This window comes from Colletotrichum destructivum, chromosome 7 (assembly GCF_034447905.1).
Source record: "Colletotrichum destructivum chromosome 7, complete sequence".
Classification (NCBI taxonomy): Eukaryota; Fungi; Ascomycota; class Sordariomycetes; order Glomerellales; family Glomerellaceae; genus Colletotrichum; species Colletotrichum destructivum.
Window position 1 is genome coordinate 1,514,546 of NC_085902.1, and position 21,324 is coordinate 1,535,869.

General features: G+C 57.5%; 8 protein-coding genes across 8 annotated transcripts; 5 read left to right on the forward strand and 3 right to left on the reverse strand.

Annotated features, from left to right (window-relative positions):
* The first annotated feature begins 316 nt into the window (after window positions 1-316).
* On the forward strand, window positions 317-3,868 carry CDEST_11034 (Putative cation efflux protein). The gene is made up of 3 exons (XM_062927190.1): window positions 317-2,151; window positions 2,206-2,424; window positions 2,495-3,868. Exons 1-3 carry the CDS (start codon window positions 1,475-1,477, stop codon window positions 3,264-3,266), a joined length of 1,668 nt encoding a protein of 555 aa, XP_062783241.1. The 5' UTR covers window positions 317-1,474; the 3' UTR covers window positions 3,267-3,868.
* A 967-nt stretch (window positions 3,869-4,835) lies between these two features.
* On the forward strand, window positions 4,836-6,697 carry CDEST_11035 (Putative mitochondrial carrier domain superfamily). The gene is made up of 2 exons (XM_062927191.1): window positions 4,836-5,911; window positions 6,013-6,697. Exons 1-2 carry the CDS (start codon window positions 5,545-5,547, stop codon window positions 6,678-6,680), a joined length of 1,035 nt encoding a protein of 344 aa, XP_062783242.1. The 5' UTR covers window positions 4,836-5,544; the 3' UTR covers window positions 6,681-6,697.
* Window position 6,698: 1 nt separating this feature from the next.
* Window positions 6,699-10,147, reverse strand: CDEST_11036 (Putative histidine phosphatase superfamily, clade-1). Its single transcript, XM_062927192.1, has 2 exons — window positions 9,711-10,147; window positions 6,699-9,642 (listed from the first exon to the last, which is right to left on the reverse strand). Exons 1-2 carry the CDS (start codon window positions 9,743-9,745, stop codon window positions 7,512-7,514), a joined length of 2,166 nt encoding a protein of 721 aa, XP_062783243.1. The 5' UTR covers window positions 9,746-10,147; the 3' UTR covers window positions 6,699-7,511.
* A 1,824-nt stretch (window positions 10,148-11,971) lies between these two features.
* CDEST_11037 (Putative S-adenosyl-L-methionine-dependent methyltransferase superfamily) lies at window positions 11,972-13,109 on the forward strand. The gene has a single exon (XM_062927193.1). It carries the CDS (start codon window positions 12,187-12,189, stop codon window positions 12,883-12,885), a length of 699 nt encoding a protein of 232 aa, XP_062783244.1. The 5' UTR covers window positions 11,972-12,186; the 3' UTR covers window positions 12,886-13,109.
* A 210-nt stretch (window positions 13,110-13,319) lies between these two features.
* Window positions 13,320-13,937, reverse strand: CDEST_11038 (uncharacterized protein). The gene is made up of 2 exons (XM_062927194.1): window positions 13,742-13,937; window positions 13,320-13,684 (listed from the first exon to the last, which is right to left on the reverse strand). The coding sequence occupies exons 1-2, from the start codon at window positions 13,796-13,798 to the stop codon at window positions 13,574-13,576; spliced, it is 168 nt and encodes a 55-aa protein (XP_062783245.1). The 5' UTR covers window positions 13,799-13,937; the 3' UTR covers window positions 13,320-13,573.
* A 1,378-nt stretch (window positions 13,938-15,315) lies between these two features.
* Window positions 15,316-16,627, forward strand: CDEST_11039 (Putative peptidase C13, legumain; the record flags this gene model as incomplete). The annotated part of the gene is made up of 2 exons (XM_062927195.1): window positions 15,316-15,851; window positions 15,913-16,627. The coding sequence occupies 2 exons, from the start codon at window positions 15,316-15,318 to the stop codon at window positions 16,625-16,627; spliced, it is 1,251 nt and encodes a 416-aa protein (XP_062783246.1).
* A 420-nt stretch (window positions 16,628-17,047) lies between these two features.
* On the forward strand, window positions 17,048-20,280 carry CDEST_11040 (Putative transcription factor IIIC, 90kDa subunit, transcription factor IIIC zinc-finger). Its single transcript, XM_062927196.1, has 5 exons — window positions 17,048-17,146; window positions 17,628-18,572; window positions 18,642-19,074; window positions 19,137-19,925; window positions 20,018-20,280. Exons 1-5 carry the CDS (start codon window positions 17,132-17,134, stop codon window positions 20,203-20,205), a joined length of 2,370 nt encoding a protein of 789 aa, XP_062783247.1. The 5' UTR covers window positions 17,048-17,131; the 3' UTR covers window positions 20,206-20,280.
* A 379-nt stretch (window positions 20,281-20,659) lies between these two features.
* Window positions 20,660-21,304, reverse strand: CDEST_11041 (Putative cyanovirin-N; the record flags this gene model as incomplete). The annotated part of the gene is made up of 3 exons (XM_062927197.1): window positions 20,660-20,742; window positions 20,818-20,927; window positions 21,030-21,304. The coding sequence occupies 3 exons, from the start codon at window positions 21,302-21,304 to the stop codon at window positions 20,660-20,662; spliced, it is 468 nt and encodes a 155-aa protein (XP_062783248.1).
* Between the last annotated feature and the right edge of the window lie 20 nt (window positions 21,305-21,324).

A 21,324-nucleotide genomic window follows, 5' to 3' on the forward strand; every position in this document is an offset into this window, starting at 1 on the left:
ATGCAAAACAGACACAGACCATCGGGAAGCCTTAGCAGCAAGAGAAAAAAGCAACAGCAAAAAAATGGTCAGCAATGCGTGTCAATCGGCGGTATCTGGACTTTCAAGACGCTCAGACAGGCATATGCCTGCCCAGGGGAGTATATCACGATTGGTCTGCATAGGTACACTACGGATGCAATGATAGGGAATTGTTAGCTATCTACAGAGTACCTACCTCGCGCCCGTCTCTGTAGACTTTGTCCCTCATCAGAGAACATTTGGACCAGACTGTAATCGAGGTCGCATTATCGCATATCCCATCTGCGTGTCTTGTCTCTCAGCTGCACGGCCAACTTTATGCAGCCAGCTCAAAGCTTCCGAACCCGGCATGGGCCAAGCATCTTCCCCTCTCCTCTCCTGAGTCCTGATGGTCGTCTAGTTCCCAATGACGAATCACAGACACCGCCACGACGAACGTGCCGCCCACCTGTACAGAGTACTCTCCACTGTACTCCCCACACGGAGAAATCTGCAGGGGTTGACGGCTGGATTCCTCATTGGGACAAGGTGGGAGATTCATCTGAAGGCGCTGGGTTTGAAAGGAGGCACCGCCCGACAAGCCATGCATCCCGTGGGTTCGGCCAAAGAAAAACAGCAAAACAAAAGAAAACCACAACAACGCTGGACATCCCACCTTTGGGAAGCGTAGCGTCTTTAACAACAGATCAACCTTCGGCTTGACTCTTCTTCAGCCACACACGTCTTCTTCCTCTCTTTCCTCTCTATCTCTCTGTTACGTCGGCTCCCTTCTTCCAGTGCTTCCAGCATTGTCATTGTCTGTGCGACTCGCCGGCACGTCCATCGACGATCAAATCTCCCGCCTTTCCCCTCCACAAGGCCCTCCTCTAAGCCCAGCCCAGCCCAGCTCAGCTCAGCGTTGGGATTGCGGCGCAACGTCATTGACGGGGCGACTCCATTCCGTCTCTTTCGCCTGTACAGATACGTCCCCTGAACCGTCGCCGCTGCCGCCGCCTTCGGCTCCAGGTGCACTGCAACGACCACTACACTACGACGGGCACACGACTCTGCCGTCCTCTCTCCTCCCAATTCCACGGCGCTGGATGTCCCACGACACCTCAATTGCAACACATTCGTCGCCATTTGCCCTATTCGCCGTCAGCCTTCGCCGTCGCCGATACACCGGAGAAATCACACGCATACAGCGCGGATAGCCTCCGGCCCATGACTCGGGTTTACCCACGATAGGGGGGTCTTGGTAAAGATCCCGCACTAACGGGTCCTCCTCGGTGGAGAGACGAACGGCGACGACCCAGAGAAAACAGGACACAGTGGACGAGCGACATCCTTTCCTTTCTTCTGTCTCTCTCTCTCTCTCTTTATCTCTCTCGCCCGTCCCCGCCGCCGCCGCCGATAACGACAGCGACCCCGGACCCGGGTCCTCGATCGACGTCGACCACGCGTCGTAGTCGACATGGCATCATCCTACGCCTTGCCATCCTCCGCCTTACCGCACGCCCACCATCATCACATGCACTCCCACTCACACTCGCCGCCGTCTCTCCATGCTTTGAAGTCGACAATGTCCAACGGCGGGCTGCACACTCACAGCCAGAGCCAAGACTCGATTGGCAGCGGCCACAACCACGATCACGATCACTCGCAGAATCACAATGGCCACACGCACGGCGGCCACTCGCACTACCGCGCGAACTCGAGCCAATCTTCCTTTCCCCGAGAAAAAGCGCCGCCTCAATCGCTCGCGACAATGGACGGCTGGAAGACGGACATTACGCCAAGCGGACGCCAGCTGTTGACCCCCACGACAGGATCTTTCTCAGCAACGTTCCAGCCTCTCAACGGCACGACGACGACCACGACGACAGACCACCACCACCATAACCACGATCACGATCATGATCACGATCACAATCACTCCCATGATCACGATCACGGCCATTGCGATGGGCATGACCATCATGGTCATTCGCACGCTCACAGCCACAGTCACGGCCACAATCACTCGCACGAACACGACCACGCGAAACCGTCATTGTTCACAAGGGTTCTGCTGAAGTACACGCCAGCCGTTCCGGTCCTTCACACCATTCTCGTCGAGAAGGACTCGAGGAGGATCTTCTACTTCATGACGTGAGTTGGTTGATAGAATTGCCGGTCTTGCCGCCACTGACATGAAATGCACAGTCTCAACTTCGGCTTCATGGCCGTGCAGGCCTTTTACGGCTACGTCACCGATTCTCTCGGTCTGCTGAGCGACACGATCCACATGTTCTTCGACTGCTTCGCCCTCTTCGTCGGACTTTGCGCCGCGGTCACGAGCAAGTGGCCTCAGAGCCAGCGTTTTCCCTTTGGGTTAGGGAAGATCGAGACGCTGAGCGGCTTCGCCAACGGTATCTTGCTGATGTAGGTATTTGATGCCGTGTGACACGATGCACTACAAAAACCAAAACAAACCAAGGCTAATGGATGCTAGGCTGCTGAGCGTCGAGATCATTGTGGAGGCTTTTGAGCGGATATGGGAAGGCCAGGAACTCCACCGACTGCGAGAGCTTCTGATTGTCAGCTTTCTCGGCGGCGTCATCAACCTGCTGGGTCTGTGGGGCTTCGGCCATCATCACGGGCACGACCACGGTCATGGGCACTCTCACTCACACGGCGAACACGATCACGGACACGATCACTCGCACGGGAAGAAGCACAGCCACGCGCACTCGCATCACAACGACAACATGGAGGGCATCTTTCTGCACGTTTTGGCCGACACAATGGGCAGCGCGTCGGTGGTGGTGTCGACAATCCTGACGTACTACACGGGATGGACGTTCTGGGACCCGCTGGCGTCGTGCGCGATCGCGGTGCTCATCTTCCTCGCGTCGATCCCGCTCATCAAGTCGTCGGCGCGCAACCTGATGCTCAACGTGCCAGACGACGTCGAGTACAACCTGCGCAACACGCTCGCGGGGATCCTACAGCAAAAGGGCGTCGTCAACTACTCGGTGCCCAAGTTCTGGATGGATGACCGCAGCAGCGAGGACTCGGGCGACAAGCTGCAGGGCATCGTGCACGTGGTAGCGGGCCGGGGCGCCAGCCTGGACGAGGTGCGGGATCGGGTGCGGGACTACCTCCTCAAGAACTCGATGGACATTGTGGTGCAGGTCGAGAGGGAGGGCGACAGCAGTTGCTGGTGCGGCGTGGGACGGTCGACGGGGCTGGCTACGACGCCGCTCAAGGCGAGGGCTTTCTAGGAGAGCTCGGCGCCGGAGAGACCCATGGCGAAGACGATGGAGCCGTTGGCGGATGACGATGTCTACGCGAAGCGGGATTAAGGAACGTCTGGTCTCTATGGATAATCTTATTCTTCCGTAGATGGTTTGGGCAGTGGGAAAAGGCACGCAAAGAACCGTGTGCAGGCTTGGCGACAGATGAAAGCCCCTCTTCTTGGAGAAAAGAAGGGGTTTCGCGAGTCGCGGCAGATATTGGACCCCCCCCCCCCGCAGCCTGCCGCTTTGAGGCGCTGTTGATTCTCGTTCGGCTTGTTGCGGTTGTGTGGCTTTCTTGACCTACGACTTTTTTTCTTCTATTTTTTTCCCCTCTGGAGGTCTTGGGACGGTTTACACACCGCGACTCGACATCATCACAGGGCGGCATAGCGATAAGTCATACAGAGACTTATAGGGGTAGGGTGTGCGGTGCGACAAATTAGGAGAGGAGAGAAAAGAGCAAAAGACAAAACAAAGGTAGAAAAAAATATTAGATACCCACCTAAGGCCAAAGAGGTTCGTTGCAGCAAGTGATGGCGACTTGGCGCGAGACATCCGTCAACCCGACATGCTACAGGAAAATGAGGCCATGCCCTCGGGGCCACGGCGGGTGTCATCCCGGCCTCCTCCTTGCCTCCGTTGCCCACCTCCGTCTGCCCGGAGCGGTGATTGGGAAAAGGACTGGGGGAAAGGGGGGGGACTGGACGTGCAGACACACAAAACTAGGGGTTCGTGGTGGAAGAAATTTTGGGGGAAATTGGGTGGTTTGGATTGTGCCGGATCTGGCGGCTGAAGACGGATGGGTTGCGACTGCGGGCTACTGCATGCCCCCCTCCCCCTTTTTTTCTAAGCTATGGAATACATGCGCAGTCCTTTCCCCGCGGATTTTGCATCATCAAGGCATTGATTTGGGGGTGAGGGGTTGCGATGCGTGAGGTTAGCCGTGTTGTGATTTGGCATTAGCACAGGATGGAATGTCACATGTATTCCCAGGGGGGGGGGATGTGGAATTGACTTTCGTCCCATACCCCGCGTCATCTACACACGCTGGTTCATCGGTGGCGGAAAGAAAGATTGGATAAAGGGGGAAACGAGTAGGCTCTATTCAACTGCGAGAAGTCGTCGACACAGCCAACAAGACATACACATAATTCAGGAACACACACGCACATACACACAACATAGAGATATTCTTCGTGCATACATGTCCATGTTTTCCCCAGGTCGACAGTGCAGCGCTAGCGGGGCCCGCAAGCCCCCCGCCAGACCGCCTTCCTTCCCCCAGACCCCCCAGACCGGAGCTTCCTTCAGCTTGCTAGGTAGCTGCACCACAATGAGCCGAACGGCCGAGGCACCGGTTTTTGGGCGGTATTGTGCCATCATCGCGCAAGCGCTGGGCCGACAGCACCCAGCCCGCCGCCATCTGAGGTCACGGTTTCATCCCGCACTGGGATGAGCTCTCTTGGGGGAAGAGAGAACATAAATAGATAATAATAAAAACCCCCATAAGAGACAAAAGTGTCCTTTTGGGGCCCTTGGTTTTCTCACGCGCCAGCTTTTCTGTTGCACAACATCGATCGATCGGCCTTTGCACCTGGACATTTTTGTCACCGCAAACGGAGCATTCATCACAAGCCATATTCCCCCCCGTGCCTCAATCATCAGTGGATACTTACCCGAATCCACCCCCCAGATAACCCCCTCCGCGCGCCCCGTACCTCCTCCGGCTCCAGGTGGGGGACCCAATTGCCAATTGCCAATGTGCCGAGGCTCGCTGTGACGTAGAAGCTCTCACGCCCAGCTTCCACTCCTCCCACTCCCGCTCTCGCTGCCTCCGTCTCTCCCTCGCACCGACGCAGGAAAAAGAAACACCTCCAGCGGACGACCGAACCATCCACCGCCTCCGTCCACTTCCACCCACGCACGCACGCGCGCGCGCACGAGATAGCCTTTTCCTCCCTTACCGCTAACCGGACTAAAAACTCGCGCCAGGAACGGACCGCACGGGACTCTGGATCAGGAACCACTGGGAAGCACCACACACGCACCACCATCACGATTCAATCCACCGGCACGTGAATCCTCCCTCCTCCCCCGGACGTTCTTCCTTCGCCACGACAACAACTACCACCGCCGTCCAACACCCTCTCCCCCTTCCGCGCCCTCCATCGCGAGAACCTCTTCTCCTCCTCCTCCTCCTCTTCCTCTCCCCCCTCCATTCCTCTCTTGTCACAGCTCTCCCACACATACAACCACGCACACAATGGCGCCCTCGACCTCGGACGCCGCGGCGTCCATCAACGCCAAACTCCCCTCCGCCCTCCCCGGCGCCGTCGCCGACAAGATCCCTCACATCCCCGAGTCCAAGGAAGAGCTGAAAGCCGACACCAAGGCCGCCGCCTCGGGCCTCGCGACCCAGCTCCGCTCCCTCGCCGCCGGCGGCTTCGGCGGCGTCTGCGCCGTCGTCGTCGGCCACCCCTTCGACCTCGTCAAGGTCCGCCTCCAGACCGCCGACAGGGGCGTCTACTCCTCCGCCATCGACGTTGTCCGCAAGAGCGTCGCCCGCGACGGCCTGCGCAGGGGCTTGTACGCTGGCGTCTCGGCCCCGCTCGTCGGCGTCACGCCCATGTGTACGTTCATCCATCCCTCCCTCTCCTCTTTTCTCCCTACTACTGCTCCTTGTCCTCCCAAAATCCAACGACGTCCGCTGACAGACACCCCTCTCCAATAGTCGCCGTCTCCTTCTGGGGTTACGACCTCGGCAAGTCCCTCGTCCGCTCCTCCTCCTCCGATCCCTCCGCGCCGCTCTCCATCGCCCAGGTCTCCGCCGCCGGCTTCTTCTCCGCCGTGCCCATGACCGCCATCACCGCCCCCTTCGAGCGTGTGAAAGTCATCCTTCAAGTCCAGTCCCAGCGCCTCAAGCCGGGCGAGTCGCCCAAGTACGCTGGCGGCGTCGACGTCGTCCGCCAGCTCTACGCCGAGGGCGGCCTGCGCTCCGTCTTCCGTGGCAGCGCCGCCACCCTCGCCCGCGACGGCCCCGGAAGCGCCGCCTACTTCGCCGCCTACGAGTACATCAAGCGCCGCCTCACGCCCAAGGACCCCGTCACCGGCAAGCCCTCGGGCGAGCTGAGCCTGCTCGCCATCACCGCCGCCGGCGCCGCCGCCGGCGTCGCCATGTGGATCCCCGTCTTTCCCGTCGACACCGTCAAGTCGCGCCTACAGACCGCCGAGGGCAACGTCACCCTAGGCGGCGTCGTGCGCGAGGTCTACGCTCGCGGCGGCCTCCGCGCCTTCTTCCCGGGCTTCGGCCCGGCCCTAGCAAGGGCCGTGCCCGCCAACGCCGCCACCTTTTTGGGCGTCGAGCTGGCCCACCAGGCCATGAACAAGGCTTTTGACTAAAACAGCCGTTATTTGCTGAGGCCGAGCAAGAGAACTAGAGGTTGAGGGCGCGGAGGAAGGTGCTGGGCGACACTGAAGAATGAGAGAGTAAAGCAGAGAGGAGCGTCAAACAACGCTAGATTTGCTGTATACACTACGGGCGTTTGTGAAGGAGGCACTCGTGGACCTTGGATTTTTTAACACAACATTTTCTTATGTCCAGCTTCATCTCTTCAATTTCGTCACGTCAACCCAAAATAGAAGCGTCGAATTCGACTTTATACAATGTTACCTCGTGCCACAGCGTCCTTCCTGCTACATGGAACAGCAAGAAAGTTGCAAGCATGACAAAAAACTTGTCTTCTGTTCTCATTGACAACGCATCTGAGTGCATGCCTCATCAAAATATTGAGGGGGGTTATGATTTTCGGAGTAGAGTAGAGAAGAAGAAAAGAAGAAAAGAAACGATGGCCCCCTTCCCGCTCAATGCTGGGTTTTTTTTTTGTCCCATCTTGTGGGCTATTAAAAATGTTGATACTGATAAAACCATGATCTCAACCGCCCGCAACCTTGATTTTTCATTTGTCCCTTGGTGTCGACTACGCCATGATGCAAGAACCGAGAATGATGACTTGGAAAAAAGTACAAATGATTGCTTATCCTTTGCCGCCCAAATAAATATGCGTCTGGTGTTGTTTCGTATCTGTGTACACTCTGGCTGTGCCACTGTCATGCTACCCTGTGCTGTACTGCCGTATGCGACATCGTAGGCTCGTCTGAGTCTGATTATTGTACCCATTTTGCTTTGTAACGCATGCATCTCTCATGCCGGGCTCACCCGGGCTCACCCCCCTAGGCGCGCTCGTTGACGGTCCATCGCCGCTTCGACGTCGTCATGTCGCGCATAATCTCTGTCTCCCCCAGCGGGCGAGGCGCTCCCCAGAGGCCGCCGGCGCTGAACGTGCCCAGCTGGGGGATCTTATTCTCCTCGTCGGTGCCGTCGCTCGAGGTGGGCCGAGAGATCTCCTGTAGCCTGTGCGGGACCTTGGCGGGGCCGCCGAACTGCGGTTCTCTCCTCTCCGGCGTCGGCGGCTTGATAATCTCTTGTCCGGGCTTGGAGAGCGCTGCCAGCTTCTTACGGTGGTCAAAGTCCGGGAAGATGTCATCGTCCTCGTCCTCCTCTTCTGTCTCCTTCTGCGGCGTGATGGGCGACCACAGCCCGACCGAGAGCGTCGGCGAGGGTTTCGTGAAGCTCGTCGCGCCACTTCCGACTGTGATTCCGGTTGTGTTAAGCGTCGGTGCCCTGGGCAGGGAGTATGTGTTGTTGGAGGTGCGGCGCATGCTGCCTAGGTTCGCGTTCGCCGAGTTGCTCCGACTGCCTGGGAAGGCGAAGGAGTCCGGGTTAAGGGTGATGGACCCGGGCGTATACGTGTTCACAGACGCAATACGGCCCCGCGGGTGTGGCTGGCCGTTCTGCGAGTGGTTCGAGGCGGTGGAGGGAGCCCTGGACAAGTTGTGGGTGGCAGACACGGGCTGCCGCAAGTGCTCGGTGTTGGCAAACATTTTCAAATCGTAATAGTGGTGGACGGGAATGAGGCCTTTCGTGCCAGACATGGGGTCCATGTCTACCTCTGACATGGGAGTGTCCAACCCCGAGGGCTCGGAGTCGCGGCCCGGCTTTCGGGCCGCTACTGTCAAGGAAGCCATCGCCACATCCATGAGAACCGGCTGGTGGGTGATGGCACCGATCAAGGCGTTGCACCCGGCGCCATGGGAAACGAGAATGACCACCGGCTCGACGTCGTCCTCGTCCTCGTCGTCAATGGCACACTCGGTGTCGCCGTTGAAAGCCGTCTTCACCGTCTTGGTGACCATCTCGGCGGGACGCTCGGCCGTGGTGTACCAGTCCACCAGCCTCTGGATGCCCTTCCTAAATCGTTGGTGCATGGCCGTCCACTCCTCGCCGTACTTGCCGCCATCGCCCCAGTCCAGGGGGTCCCTCATCGAGTCCCACTGGTAGTCAACAGAGACGCAAGCATCCCGCGCATGCGCCACATAGCCGTCGGGGATCTTGGCGCTAGAGGACAGGGCATAGTTGGGGCTCGGGGCAAGATATCCATCACTTGGGTTGTTCGGGTTGGCGGGCTCTGGCAGTGCGAACCGGACCCGCTGGCTCGAGGAACTAGCCGTGCTATCGGCACGACTTCGTGGCAGAGCGCCGGCCATGGAGGATATGTTGTCGAGACCGAGGATGGAAGGCGAGTTGGAGTCGGCCGAGCCGGAGCGCTCGGGAGCTGCCCTGAACTTGGGGCTGTTCCAGAGTTGACTCTGAGCCTGGCCAACAGAGTTAGCGTGGTGGTGGGCATGCTCGACGATTTGGTCATGAGCGCCGATGTTCTCCCGTCGCAGAAGATCAGCCTTTGCACCTGCCAGCATCATGGCAGAGCCCGGCGGGGGTGTGATCATCTCGAAGTATTCAGGCGATAGCCATTCGCCCAGGAAGGCATCCAGCCGGAGGGTGGACTTCTTGATCTTCTTCTTTCTAGAGGACTCGGGGTTGCTCTCGTTCGTGTCGACGGACAGCGGACGGGGATCTTCAGCTACGGCAGCCGGGAGAATGAAGGGCGAGGCGGAAGGGTTCGTGGTAGGCGAGGGCATCGGGTAGGAGGGAGTTCCCGGGGGAGGTGCCTGGGCCAGGCCGGCGCCAATAGCGACAGAGGTTTGGACGCATCGCAAGAATGGCGAGCTGTGAATAACGACCTTGAACTTGCGTCGCTTCTTCTGAGAGTCGGCGGAAGGGTCGCGACCGTTGGAAGACCTGGGGTCGGCGGCACCATCAGCTTCAGCCTGTCGGAGGATGTTACCGATGCGGATGCCGAGGGCCTTTGCTTGTTGCCAGCCGCCGTAGGTCAAAGGAGGGTCGTAGGGAGTCGGAGAGGTGAGATGCCACTTCTTATCGGCGGCGTCCAGACGAGCGCCGTGCCTGCAGTCTTGTCAGCCTTCTCCTGGAAACTTTTTTGAACAGGTGGGAACTGAAGGAAGGCGGCCTACCTGACGACAAAGATGTACGCGGGCGGACGCCCCATGTTGTCGGCGAGGCGGGTCGGGGATGCAGATGCCCAGTCAGAATGCGTAGAAAGGCTGACTTGGAGGTGTTCGGCGAAAGACCAACGGCGTGGGTGACTGGTCTAGTGACGAAAGAAAACGGACGGGGGATCAAATAAAGACGGTCGCAAAGGCGGCTAGAGACACCAGCGGACACTGGCGGAGCCAGAGGATCGGATGGCTTGGGCAGGCGAAATAAGCTTTGGCCGGTGGCGGAGGACCACGAGAGGGCGAAGGCGAGGGCGAGAGCGAGAGCCGTCAGTGAGGCAGGCTGCGTTTAGGCTTCAGGGGTCCGGCGGGCTAGGTAGCGTATACGTAGGATGAAGGTGGAATGGCCGAAAAGAAGTTATGGCGAACCAGAGAACAAGCGAAGGTAGAGTAGAGGCGGAGGCGAGGGATGAATGACAAGCGCAAGAGAGAATGGATTCCAGAAATTCTGCCGCGAGATTTTGTGTCGGTTATCCGGTGTCTGGCGCCCCTCTCCGACCAGTTCGACACACACACAAACACACACCCGACTTCGCATGCGCTAAGAAGAGACTGGGACTAGGACTGGGACTGGGACTGGGACTGGGACTGGGACTGGGACTGGAAAACGCCGGGGCCCAGAATTAGGGGTCGGTCGGCCGGCCAGTGGTCGGAAAGCGAGATGTCGTGTGGAATAATCAGTATTTCGGCTGAGCTTTCGACCGCGGCAAGCGGGAAAATACTGATGCCGTCTGGCAATTGCGGTTGGACCCTACGTCTTGTCCCGTTTGTCTTGGTTGTCATATCCAGACACTCAGGTAGCTAAGTTTGCAGGCTACAGAACAAACAAAAAAGCAAGCACATAGACGGCTGTGTTCTGCCGCTGACGCTGCCGCCGCCGCTGCTGCTGCTGCTGCGCAAAAAGATCACATTCACATATGATGATGCAAGGGCCGGGGGCATGCCAGACACAACGGGTTTGGATTGGATTGGTGTGTGTGGTTCACAGGTTTGGACGAGTGCCCCTCCCCCCCGCCCATGGAGATCCTTTTCATCCAGTCCTGCAAGTCCACCGAGTCCAGGCCAGAAGCAAGCAATCAAGGGTTTGGGGTTGCGCGGTTGGCCAATGGTGGTGTGGTGTCGCCGAATGTGTCAACGAGGGGGTTGCAGTCCTGCAGATGCAGATGCAGATGCAGCGACTCCAACGGGTGACAGGCTGGGAAGACACTGCGAGCGAGGGGAGGATGATCCATACACATGGGGTATCCAGTATCGAGGGGTAGACGAAGAGTCACGGAGCGGCACTGTCAATGTCACTGCACTGCCGTTGCCGGGTACTTTGCTGCAGACTACCACACGGTGAGGAAGCAAGTACCGACCGGCAGTGAGTCAGGTTGCTCTGGATGGGCTTGCTGCTGCTGCTACGCCAGATGCGTCAGCCGTTGGAAAGAGCACGATGTATCCGTATTCAATATGTAGCCCCTCGAGAGGGGTCGCGCCATACATCGCATGGAGCAACAGCCAACAGGTGCAGAATGCAAAGAGAAAAGCCTCTTCGACCCTCGTGCATGTGATTGTCCCGCTCTCGGTTTTTAGCGCTAAACGTCATAGCGGCACGCGGGGGGTTAGAAAAAGAAAAATGTTGGAAGGGAAGGGCAATGGAAGGGCAATGGACGAAAGAATGGCCGAAAATACCAGGTGCCGCCGTCTTGAGAAATAAGCTTAAGTAATCAAACTTCAACGGTCCGACACAGACACACTTCATCTGAGCTCGGCTGTGCAGGCTCCCTCGGAGACTGTACTGCAAAATTCCCCCCGTACATTTCCGCCGCTTCGAGTGTCAATTTCTCGTTGCGAGTTCACAGGAATATGCACCTAATCCTTTACGTCGTCGTCCCTTGATATGCGTGGCTGGAATCACACGATGTTGACGCCAGTCATCACGCTGTCGATCGGCATCAGAGACGGAAGACGGGGAGGAGTCACCGGCTCACCTCGGACTTTACTCCTCCGAGCTCTGCCCACCTTGGGTTTCTAGGCAAGTAGTCTTTAGCTTCCCTGTAGCTCCCCTGGGCCATCGGCTCCACCGCCCGTAGACTTCATCCCATGTACGGAGTAACACCAGCCACATATGATCCCGCAGAGTGTGGCCCGCGCACAAAAGCCACATCCCCTCTTCCCTTAACATGGGCATGAAGGCCCCCCCCCCCCCCCCCCGCGACCCCACCATCACCGCCCGGTGTCAGCATCCCAATCCAGCGTCGCCCTCGACGTACTTATATCGTGAGACTCGGCACCTCTTCGGGCTCTCATCTCCTCCTCATCTCGTTAAACCTGTCAGAGGATATCACATAAATTGGTTGACAACCTGGGATTCACACTAGTCTAGACGCATCGTGGGCATCCAAATAGAAAACCAAAAACACCCGCGCACCCGCGCAAGCACAAGAACAAGATGGCAGCAGCCCCAGAGGACGGCCAGGTCCCAACCCCCCCGGAGAACGTCAAGGCGCGCCTCAAGGAGTCTTACGACATTATCGCCCCGGCCTACAACGACTGGACCGCCCAGCACTCGTCGCTCCGCATCGAGTACCTCGAGAAGCTCATGGAGAAGCTCCTCGCCGCTAAGCCGCTGTCCGGCCAGATGTCTCTTGTCCTCGAGCTGGGCTGTGGCTGCGGCCTCCCCGTCACCGAGCGCCTGCTACTGGCCCCGGACGTCTTCGTCACCGCCAATGATCTGTCGAGCACCCAGATCGCCTTGGCCCGGGAGAACCTCGCCCGCCACGGCACCGACCGCGTCGCCTTCGTCGAGGGCGACATGATGGGCCTTGACTTCGCCGACGCCTCCTTCGACGCCATCGTCGCCATGTACAGCATCATCCACCTGCCGCGCGACGAGCAGTCCGACATGATCCGTCGTATCGCCAAATGGCTGAAGCCCGGCGGCCTGCTGCTCGCCAACTTCGCTTCGGAGAATATGCCCGGTCTCGTCATGGACAAGTGGCTCCATGACAAGGGCTGGATGTACTGGAGTGGCTGGGGCGCCGACGAGACTCTAAGCAAGGTCAAGGACGCCGGCCTCGAGGTCATCCTCAACGACGTCGTCCAGGACGAGGTGGACGCCACTTTCTTGTGGATTCTGGCCAAGAAGTAGGCAGCGAAGTAGTTTGTCCCAAGTGCGAGCATAAGCATTCTCAACAATGCAAAGGCGTGGCTTAGACGGTCGGGAGTCGATGGCAAATACGGAGTAGGGTGCACTAAGATGCGGGTGGAGATTCTGCTTGATGATTAAGTAAGGTACCTCCTTCAAGGTACCTTATCACTACTCAATATCACAACTATAATTGCAGACGCACAATGCTCGTCAACAGACCGATTCGAGGGGTCAAAGACACAAATTTTTCCTTTACATCGAATATGGAATGATACTGGTTTTATTGAGGTGTGAGTTGCACTGACCGGAAGGTAAAACATGTCTTGGCAGCAACTCTCGTGTCCCTTTGGGTGGTGGCTAACCTAAGCTACTGTATTGTAATTAGTCAATCTCAACTGGGGGGGGCGACATGCCAAGACAACTTCAGAACATGTCAGCAATATGTGAATAGCGTAAACGAAACACTTGTGGTTTTTCTTCTTCGATTGCGGCCCCTCACGGTCCATCACGGTGTGCAGAGCGGTTGCAACATATTGTCAATGCTCGCGAGTTGCACCTAGAACAAGCACTCGGACACTCTCTCGAACAGAGCTTCTTGCTCACTCCCTTTCCGCTTTTGTACTATTTTCCCATGGCTCTTATCAATCCAAGACAAAAGTAAGACAGACAATCAGAAGCTGGACAATTTTCAACAGCTGCTGCTGCCCCTGATGGTGCACATGTTGTTGCAGTCGATGTTCTCGGCATATGGCCCTACGCAGTCGCACCTGTTCGTCGGGAGGAGTCTACAACAGCAGTCCTATACGGCCAGTAAGCACTATGGTCATTTTGTAAGTCGATATATTGATTCGTTTACCTTGGCGGCTACGCCGCTGATGATGGCAAAGGCCGTGACGAAGACAGTGAACTTCATGTTTGAGAAGGACCTGGAAGATTGTGTGATTTGATGAGTGAGGAAAATGGTTAGAAATGCGGTGCTGGGTAGACTTGGGTTGTCCTGAGGGGTTGCTGGTGGTTCTAAAAGTGTACAAGGAGGAAGAGAGGCGTTTTATAGATAAACCTGGATGAAAACGTGTTGCAAGTCCTTCCAGGACAATAACAAGCCGCATCCCATAATGTGGGTTCACCGACCCTAGAACAGGGCATGCTTGCGGACTTGGCTGGAGTGTATAAACTGATTTAAACTTCGTGGAGCAATTTGATATAGTTATAAATTGATACGGACCCGAAACCGAACCCCTTACAAAGGCAATGAACGGCTGTTCCTGACTCGTTCCCACTAGGGCGTAGGGCGTTGCGAATCTATACACCATGCAGACAAGTACGAGAGCAACCCCACAAGGCCAGGACTACGACGGTTTGCAATCTCAACAGAGTTCAATCGTTACAGTAGAGATAGCCTGTTTGGGACTCAGGGAGGAGCACGGCAGCTTGCAACCGGGGCATATCTAGTCATGGACATCCGAGTGCCAAGGAGTAGTACGAGGAGGCCGTGGCAAATACTATTGTCGCCGTCGGAGATTAGGTTTTGTCCGTTGCTGACCAGACATAACCTAGTAAGCAGTCGATAGCTACTCAGTGTGCGAGCTGAGTTTTGTGATTCTTCATTTGCAACAGAGTATGGGTGGGTCATGGGCCCATTGCTACAAATCTGATCACGGATTTCGGGCCAACCGGGCGGGCAGTCAACCCTGTAGCCGGCTACCACAAGTCAAGAAGAATTGTCTTGATGTGAGCATGCGGATGATCAATCGTCAGTTGCCAATCTTTAGCAAGGTGTATGTTCACGTATAGCTCCTCAGCATCATACATCGTACTACAGAAGAGGCGCCCCAAATATAAACAGAGTTGAAATACCCCTTGTTCTATTCCATTTCTGTGCCGTTCATAGACTTGCCAAAGCTGACTGGTGCAGCAAGCTTCCCCATAGTTTCCCTGCAACCCCGAACGATCCCTCACTTCGGATCTCAAGCGAGTCCCCCAGGCCGCGGAAGCAACGGGAGCGGAATGACACATTCATATTGCATACCGCAGCTCGGTCTTATCTTCCTGTTCGAGAAATGATACCCACCACAAGGCTCACCGCCTCAGCTATAGAAGCTGCCGCCTACAGAAGAAAAAGAGGCGACATTCAAGCAACAAATGCCAACCTACCTGCCTACCTGCCGACCTTACAAGATAGTTTCAAGAATAAAAGAAACCAAGCCTGGAACAATTGGTAGTCTGGGACGGGTTGGTAAATGGTCTGTGCGGCCGGGGGTGGCGGGGCTTACTAACGTGCCCCCTTACCAATCCGTCCCTCATCAACATACCTTACTCCAACTCGACTTGATACGAGTCCTAGGACCCTTACCATCGCACTCTACGACATTGCAGCAAGGTAATTCTGATTACTTCTTCACGACATTGGGATCGCAACAGCAAGTCGCCATGAAGCTCTCACGCCTCCTGCAATTGCCGGCCTTCCTAGCCGCTGCGACGCTGGCCCCGGCAGTGTTTGCCGAGCACACGAGCAACTGGGCCGTCCTTGTCTGCACGTCGCGATTCTGGTTCAACTATCGCCACCTGGCCAATGTGCTCTCCATCTACCGTACTGTCAAGCGCCTCGGCATTCCCGACTCGCAGATCATCCTCATGCTGCCCGACGACATGGCCTGCAACCCGCGCAACGCGTTCCCCGGAACAGTCTACAGCAACTCGGACCGCGCCGTCGACCTGTACGGCGACAACATCGAGGTGGACTACCGCGGCTACGAGGTCACCGTCGAGAACTTCATCCGCCTGTTGACCGACCGCGTCGGTGACGAGATGCCTCGCAGCAAGCGCCTCCTGACCGACGACCGAAGCAACATTCTCGTATACATGACCGGCCACGGCGGCAACGAATTCCTCAAGTTCCAGGACGCCGAGGAGATTGGCGCGTTTGATCTTGCCGATGCGTTTGAGCAGATGTGGGAGAAGAAGAGGTAGGAACATCAACAGCAGGAACCACTTGCTAGCGGCGGCGGATGCTAACCAATCGCTCAGATACCATGAGATCCTCTTCATGATCGACACCTGCCAGGCCAACACCATGTACAGCAAGCTCTACTCCCCCAACATCATCGCGACCGGCTCCTCGGAGCTCGACCAGTCGTCCTACTCTCACCACGCCGACAACGACGTCGGTGTCGCCGTCATCGACCGGTACACGTACTACAATCTCGAGTTCCTCGAGTCGCAAGTCCAGGACCTGAGCTCCAAGAAGACGGTCGGCGAGCTTTTCGACAGCTACACGTACGAGAAGATCCACTCCCACGCGGGCGTGCGCTACGACCTGTTCCCTGGCGGCGCCGACGCTGCACGCAGCCGCCGCATCACGGACTTCTTCGGCAACGTGCAGAACGTTGAGGTCGACGGGGCCAAGAACATGGCCCTCGATGAAGAGTTGCTGGAGCTGAGCCAAAAGATCGCCGCGCTCAAGCGGCGGGTCGAGGAGTCCGACGCCGCGGCGAAGAACGCTTCGCTGGCCGATAAGGACACCGCCCAGAAGCCCAACGCGAAGGCCCAGGCCAAGAGGGTAAAGATGGCCAAGCCCTTGACAAACGACAACTGGTGGGAGAAGAAGATCGTCGGCGCCACCGCTTTAGTCGGATGCGCCCTTTTGTGGATCCTGGGGTCGTATCTCGAGGTCCCGAAGCAGGCGGAAGACGAGAGGAAGAAGACGGCTGGTCAAAACGGTCACCCCACAGTGAAGGCTTGATGGATCTTTCTCAACCTTTTTATCTTTGCGTCTTTTGTGTCTTTTTTGACTTGCATGATATTGCATCCTCAGCATGGCGTTTCATAGGACAGGGAAGGGAGGGCCATACCTTGATAATATGGTATGTGCCTCGATGACGATGAGCGACATTGAAGTTTTTGGGTAATTTGTATTTGGTCAAGGAACATTCGTATTACTATAAATGCATTCGTGTTATGTTGAAATTAGGCGACAGACTTGCTGTGATGCTGCAATTACATCCGTCAGGTCTGTCGAGGTGCGATGCTGGCACATTTATCCGGAGTATTTCCAGACGGGTCTCTCTGGGTCTCACCTTGCTCACTCTCCTCACCTTTATACTCACCGAGCTTCTCACCGAGGATTTCGCTCTCACTCTCAAAAATCAATCATGCCCGCCGTGCCTGACATCTGTGTTTGAACAAGAACACATCGCCTCCAGCATATCCTTCATGGAGTTCCGTAGGCAACCTAAAGTCTGTGAAAATGGATAGATCCAAGGTCAGTCATGTTAGATTTCTCAACGTGCTTTCGGCATGCTCCTTCCCTGCTGGTCTTTGGGCCTGATCCATCCACTGTTCGCGTCTATTACATCGCTCACCTCCAGTTGCCCATAGCCTGTTGAAGGCAACAGGAAGGGGGGGCGCGGTTTCAATTCACGAGACCTCACTCATCCATCTCATTCTGTGCTTATCCTTGCACCACACCTTGGTCTTTTCATGCACACATATCTACCTCTCTTGCGGCATGAGATGCACCTTGACCTGATGAGCCTGTCGCGGATGAGCCTGTCGCGGATGAGCCTCACAGTCAACTTTTGAGGCTGCCGTCGCGAATCATCCACGAAGCAATTTGCCCTCTACCCACATGTTTTCAGGCGGCTGAAGCCGGGCGTCATGGACGACTTCGAAGCCCTCGCAAAGCGCTCGCCCCAAACTTCTCACCCTATAACGAACTGCTGACGCGCGAACTACCCTTCCAGATCCCGCCCCTCAAGACGCTCACCCTCAACTCCCGACCCCTGACGAGTCACGCCCTCGCCTTCTCCTGCGACGCCGAGCTCGCCGTCGCCGCCGACGACTCGGTCCACGTCTTCCTCCCCGAGTTCCCGACACCGGAGGAGCCGACGTCCACCACCGGAAAGCCGCACCACCAACACCCCACTCCGGCAGACGATGGCACCCGAGAAGCGGCGGATGGGGACCCCGCCGGCGTGGCGGCAGCCGCGGCCGTCGCCGATGCCCAGGAAAACGGGAAAACCACCCGCCAGCAGTACTACACCTACATCCTCCGCATCCCGACCTCGCGGAAGCCCGACCCGCGCATGAACGCCTCGCTCTTCGCCGCGCAGGGCCTCGCCATGCCCTCTTATGAGGACGACCTCGCCGCGTCGGCGGGCATTGGCGTCGCAGAGGACCCATCTTCGGCTTTCGAAGGCGTCGGCTCCGGCACCGTCACGGGGTACGGCGCCTCGCTGAACCAGGTCGTCGCCGTCGAGTGGTCGCCCGCGGGGCTGGGTCGCAACCTGCGCGCCGCGCTGGCCGTGATGATGACAAGCGGCGCTCTCCTCGTCTTCGGCGAGGGCGAGGGCGGCGGCGCCGTCGACCTCGGCGTGCGCATGAGGAACTTTAGGGACTGGAGGATTCTTTGGGGCGTCGGCGCCAACATGCCCCTCCCGGACGCCGGGAGCGAGGACGGCGCGTACCTCCCCAGGGACAAGGTGCGGTCGTTCTCGTGGGCGAGGTACCTGGGCCCCGGGCAGGCTCTGATGGCGTACGCGACGGATCAGGAGGAGGTTGTCGTTTTGAGCGTGCAGTACTACCTCCCAGATGACTCGGAAGGCGGCGAGTCGAATGCGGGATCGTATGTTTGGGAGGTTGATGAGCTTGCGAGGTTCGACGCGAGAGGACCGCACCCGAGTATAAACGTGCGTCTGGCTTTGACGAAACACCCTCGTAGTACCTGTGGCTGACTGAAGCTGATGATACCCACTCAGATCATGGACCCCGACTACATCCCCTATACCTCGGCTTTCTCCCTGAAATGGAGCCCCTGGCTCCTCTCGGACGGCTCCAGGACCGCCGTTCTTGCGTACTGCGCGAGGAGCTACGTCGGCTTCCGCAGGATCACGATCCCCAGCCACTGGTCGCGGGGCGCGAGCGTCGCCGTCGCCATCGAGGAGGCGGACATCACCGGGATCTGCACGAACCTCCTGTCCGACGCCTTCGTGGAGTGGGAAGAGGCCATCTGGGACCGCGGCGGGGCCAAGGTCTGCAGGGGTGTCATCGCGTCTCCTTTCAAGGGTCTGCCCTTTCAGGTCGCGCTCAACGGGCCGGAGGGAACGGTCAAGGAGCCTCATACTACGAGCGTCTGCAACACCACCTTTCCAGAGGACACCACATCGCCCGACGCGACGAACCCCATCACAAGTACGTGTCCGCCCAATGATAGTCTGCCCTCGCGCTGACCTTTTTCCACCCTCTTTTTCCAGGTCTCATAATCCATCCCCCCGACCTGTCAAAGCAGAGCAAAGCGCCTAGCTACTCTCTCATCCGCCTCTCCGCCACGGCGACAAACGACAACTGGTTCCAGCAAAGTACCGGCGACCCTTCCTCCGCCGCCGCCGCCGTCGAGTCCCTCCCCAAATGGGCCGACACCATCTCTTCAACAGTCAAGCTTTCCGTCCCCGTGGCCATGCTCGGTCGCGGCATCGGGGTCGGCGCGGCGGGGGGTGACGCCGAGTCCGTCGCTTCGGGCGAGGATTCCGACTCGGACGACGACGACTTCGACCTCCCCGAAGACGCCGGCGAGCAGATCCACCCGTACCGCGTGCGCATGTGGGGCATGGCCATGTCGCCCGCCGGCGGCATGAGCGCCGTCCTGGTCTCGCAGCACGCCACGCAGAAGCCCGAGAAGTCCGTCAAGACCAAGGTCATGTTCGGCGCACGGTCCGGCCCGGCCGCTGCGGCGTTGCCTAACCCTCCCCTGTCGGGCGATGCGATGGATGTGGACGGGGACGAAGGGGGTGCCGCCGGCCCCGGGAGGAGCGAGGTCGCGTCCTGGGCGAGGCAGAGCACCGAGGCCAAGATGTGGGATTGGATGTATGCTGGCGGCCCTGCCGTTCCTGGAACGCTCGGGTCTGACGGAAGCGCGAGGGCCGGCAACGTCTCGTTAAGGATGAGGCTCGAGGGGGTCAAGAACAAGCAGCGGTGTGTGTTCTGCCAGACGCCGCTGGAGGATAAGGGCAAGGAGTCGGTGTGCGGCAGAGGGCACATTTTTGGTGAGACGGTTTTGCCCCTTCTGCTCTGCTCCCTCTCTTTTGTTGTTGTTTGCATTCCTTTCTGGATGAATGGCCTCGCTGACTATCAACAGCTACCTGCGCAACAACCGGTCTCGCCATCCTTGCGCCTGGCATCTCGAGGGCCTGCGCTGTCTGTGGTCTCCGCTGCCTCATGACGAAGGAGGTTGTCAAGATCGCGCAGGAGCATCTCGGACTCGATGCCAAGGTCGAAACTTCGGAGGAGATATGCGGTGGATGTGGTGGCAAGTTTGTGGTATGAGTAGTATCTGTCGTGTACTTGTAACATAGCGGGCGGAAGGCTGGAAAATGCTTGTATCGTCCCAGTAGCCAAAGCGTAACAAACGCATCTTGATCTGCCATGTGAGTTCTTTGATTACAAGTCGTGACGAGTAACCTGGTCGTTATGCGCCAAGGTATTGTTGCCTTCCTTTCTCTGTTGAGCCTGTCACATGTCAGGAGGATCAAGCAAGGAACAGTTTCATTGCCGCATGTGTACATGTCATAATTTCAACACGTTGAGCATCTTCAGTAACTCTTGTTTCATTGGCAGCTGGCTCTTCTATGCGTGCTGGAATAGCCCGGCTGATGAAGGGTTACTCTTCGTGTGTTCTGCTTCCAATGGTCTTCTAGATCTGTTTGCTTGACAAAGCCAGGTCTACGTCCCCAGTTCCCCCCATATTCAGCGAGCAGGTGGACAATGACATGTCCGGGGCTCAGTACTTGCCGATGCCAGGAAACTTCACCCACTGCGTATCGTAGCAGCCGATGGCGCCATCATAGACCCAGATGCCCTCGGCTAGAGGAAAGTGGAAGGAGGGTCAGCGAGAGCTTTCGGATAGGGTGATGGAGACTCGATTGCCAGTTCACTTACAGAGGTTGATCTCCCTGACGACAAGCTTCTGTTTCTTGGTCTTGCACTCGCACTGCATGATGACAGGATCGGTCTTCGTGAGCTTGCATTCGTCGCAGTACAAGCCGCCGCTGTTGAAGAGGGACAAGTATCAGCACATTGTCGTTGCGGCTGCTACCAAAGGAAAAAGGAAGAAAAGTCAAGGGCTGGTATGTGAGCCTGAGTGAACCGACTGTTTGGACCACAATAGGTTGCCGTCGAAGTTGCCAATGCATTCGGAGAGGTCTATTCGGGTGACGGTCTTGATGCCAGCATTGTCCCTGCACTCTGCATGAAGACGCCAAAGGCCGCGATAGACACTATTGTCGACGAAGGGAATCGGTTCCATGAGCAGTTGTATGTTCTTGCAGGACTTCTGGAAGCAGTCAGACTCGAGAGGACAGTCGCGGGCCAGAGCCTGGGCGGCCATGAGCGAGAGGACGGGGATGATGATGCCGAAGCCCTTCATTTCTGCGGCTTGGTTGACCT

What these genes read in the sequence shown, in the direction of transcription:
- CDEST_11037 (XM_062927193.1), top strand. Translation starts at nt 12,187, where the DNA reads ATGGCAGCAGCCCCAGAGGACGGCCAGGTCCCAACCCCCCCGGAGAAC.
- CDEST_11035 (XM_062927191.1), top strand. Translation starts at nt 5,545, where the DNA reads ATGGCGCCCTCGACCTCGGACGCCGCGGCGTCCATCAACGCCAAACTC. An exon ending in CGTCGGCGTCACGCCCATGT is followed by an intron (nt 5,912 to 6,012) that starts GTACGTTCATCC and finishes CCTCTCCAATAG; the next exon opens with TCGCCGTCTCCTTCTGGGGT.
- CDEST_11034 (XM_062927190.1), top strand. Translation starts at nt 1,475, where the DNA reads ATGGCATCATCCTACGCCTTGCCATCCTCCGCCTTACCGCACGCCCAC. An exon ending in AGGATCTTCTACTTCATGAC is followed by an intron (nt 2,152 to 2,205) that starts GTGAGTTGGTTG and finishes TGAAATGCACAG; the next exon opens with TCTCAACTTCGGCTTCATGG. An exon ending in GCCAACGGTATCTTGCTGAT is followed by an intron (nt 2,425 to 2,494) that starts GTAGGTATTTGA and finishes AATGGATGCTAG; the next exon opens with GCTGCTGAGCGTCGAGATCA.
- CDEST_11036 (XM_062927192.1), bottom strand. Translation starts at nt 9,745, where the DNA reads ATGGGGCGTCCGCCCGCGTACATCTTTGTCGTCAG. An exon ending in GCGTACATCTTTGTCGTCAG is followed by an intron (nt 9,643 to 9,710) that starts GTAGGCCGCCTT and finishes ACAAGACTGCAG; the next exon opens with GCACGGCGCTCGTCTGGACG.
- CDEST_11040 (XM_062927196.1), top strand. An exon ending in CGCGACGAACCCCATCACAA is followed by an intron (nt 19,075 to 19,136) that starts GTACGTGTCCGC and finishes CTCTTTTTCCAG; the next exon opens with GTCTCATAATCCATCCCCCC. An exon ending in CGGCAGAGGGCACATTTTTG is followed by an intron (nt 19,926 to 20,017) that starts GTGAGACGGTTT and finishes GACTATCAACAG; the next exon opens with CTACCTGCGCAACAACCGGT.
- CDEST_11038 (XM_062927194.1), bottom strand. Translation starts at nt 13,798, where the DNA reads ATGAAGTTCACTGTCTTCGTCACGGCCTTTGCCATCATCAGCGGCGTA. An exon ending in TCAGCGGCGTAGCCGCCAAG is followed by an intron (nt 13,685 to 13,741) that starts GTAAACGAATCA and finishes CTGGCCGTATAG; the next exon opens with GACTGCTGTTGTAGACTCCT.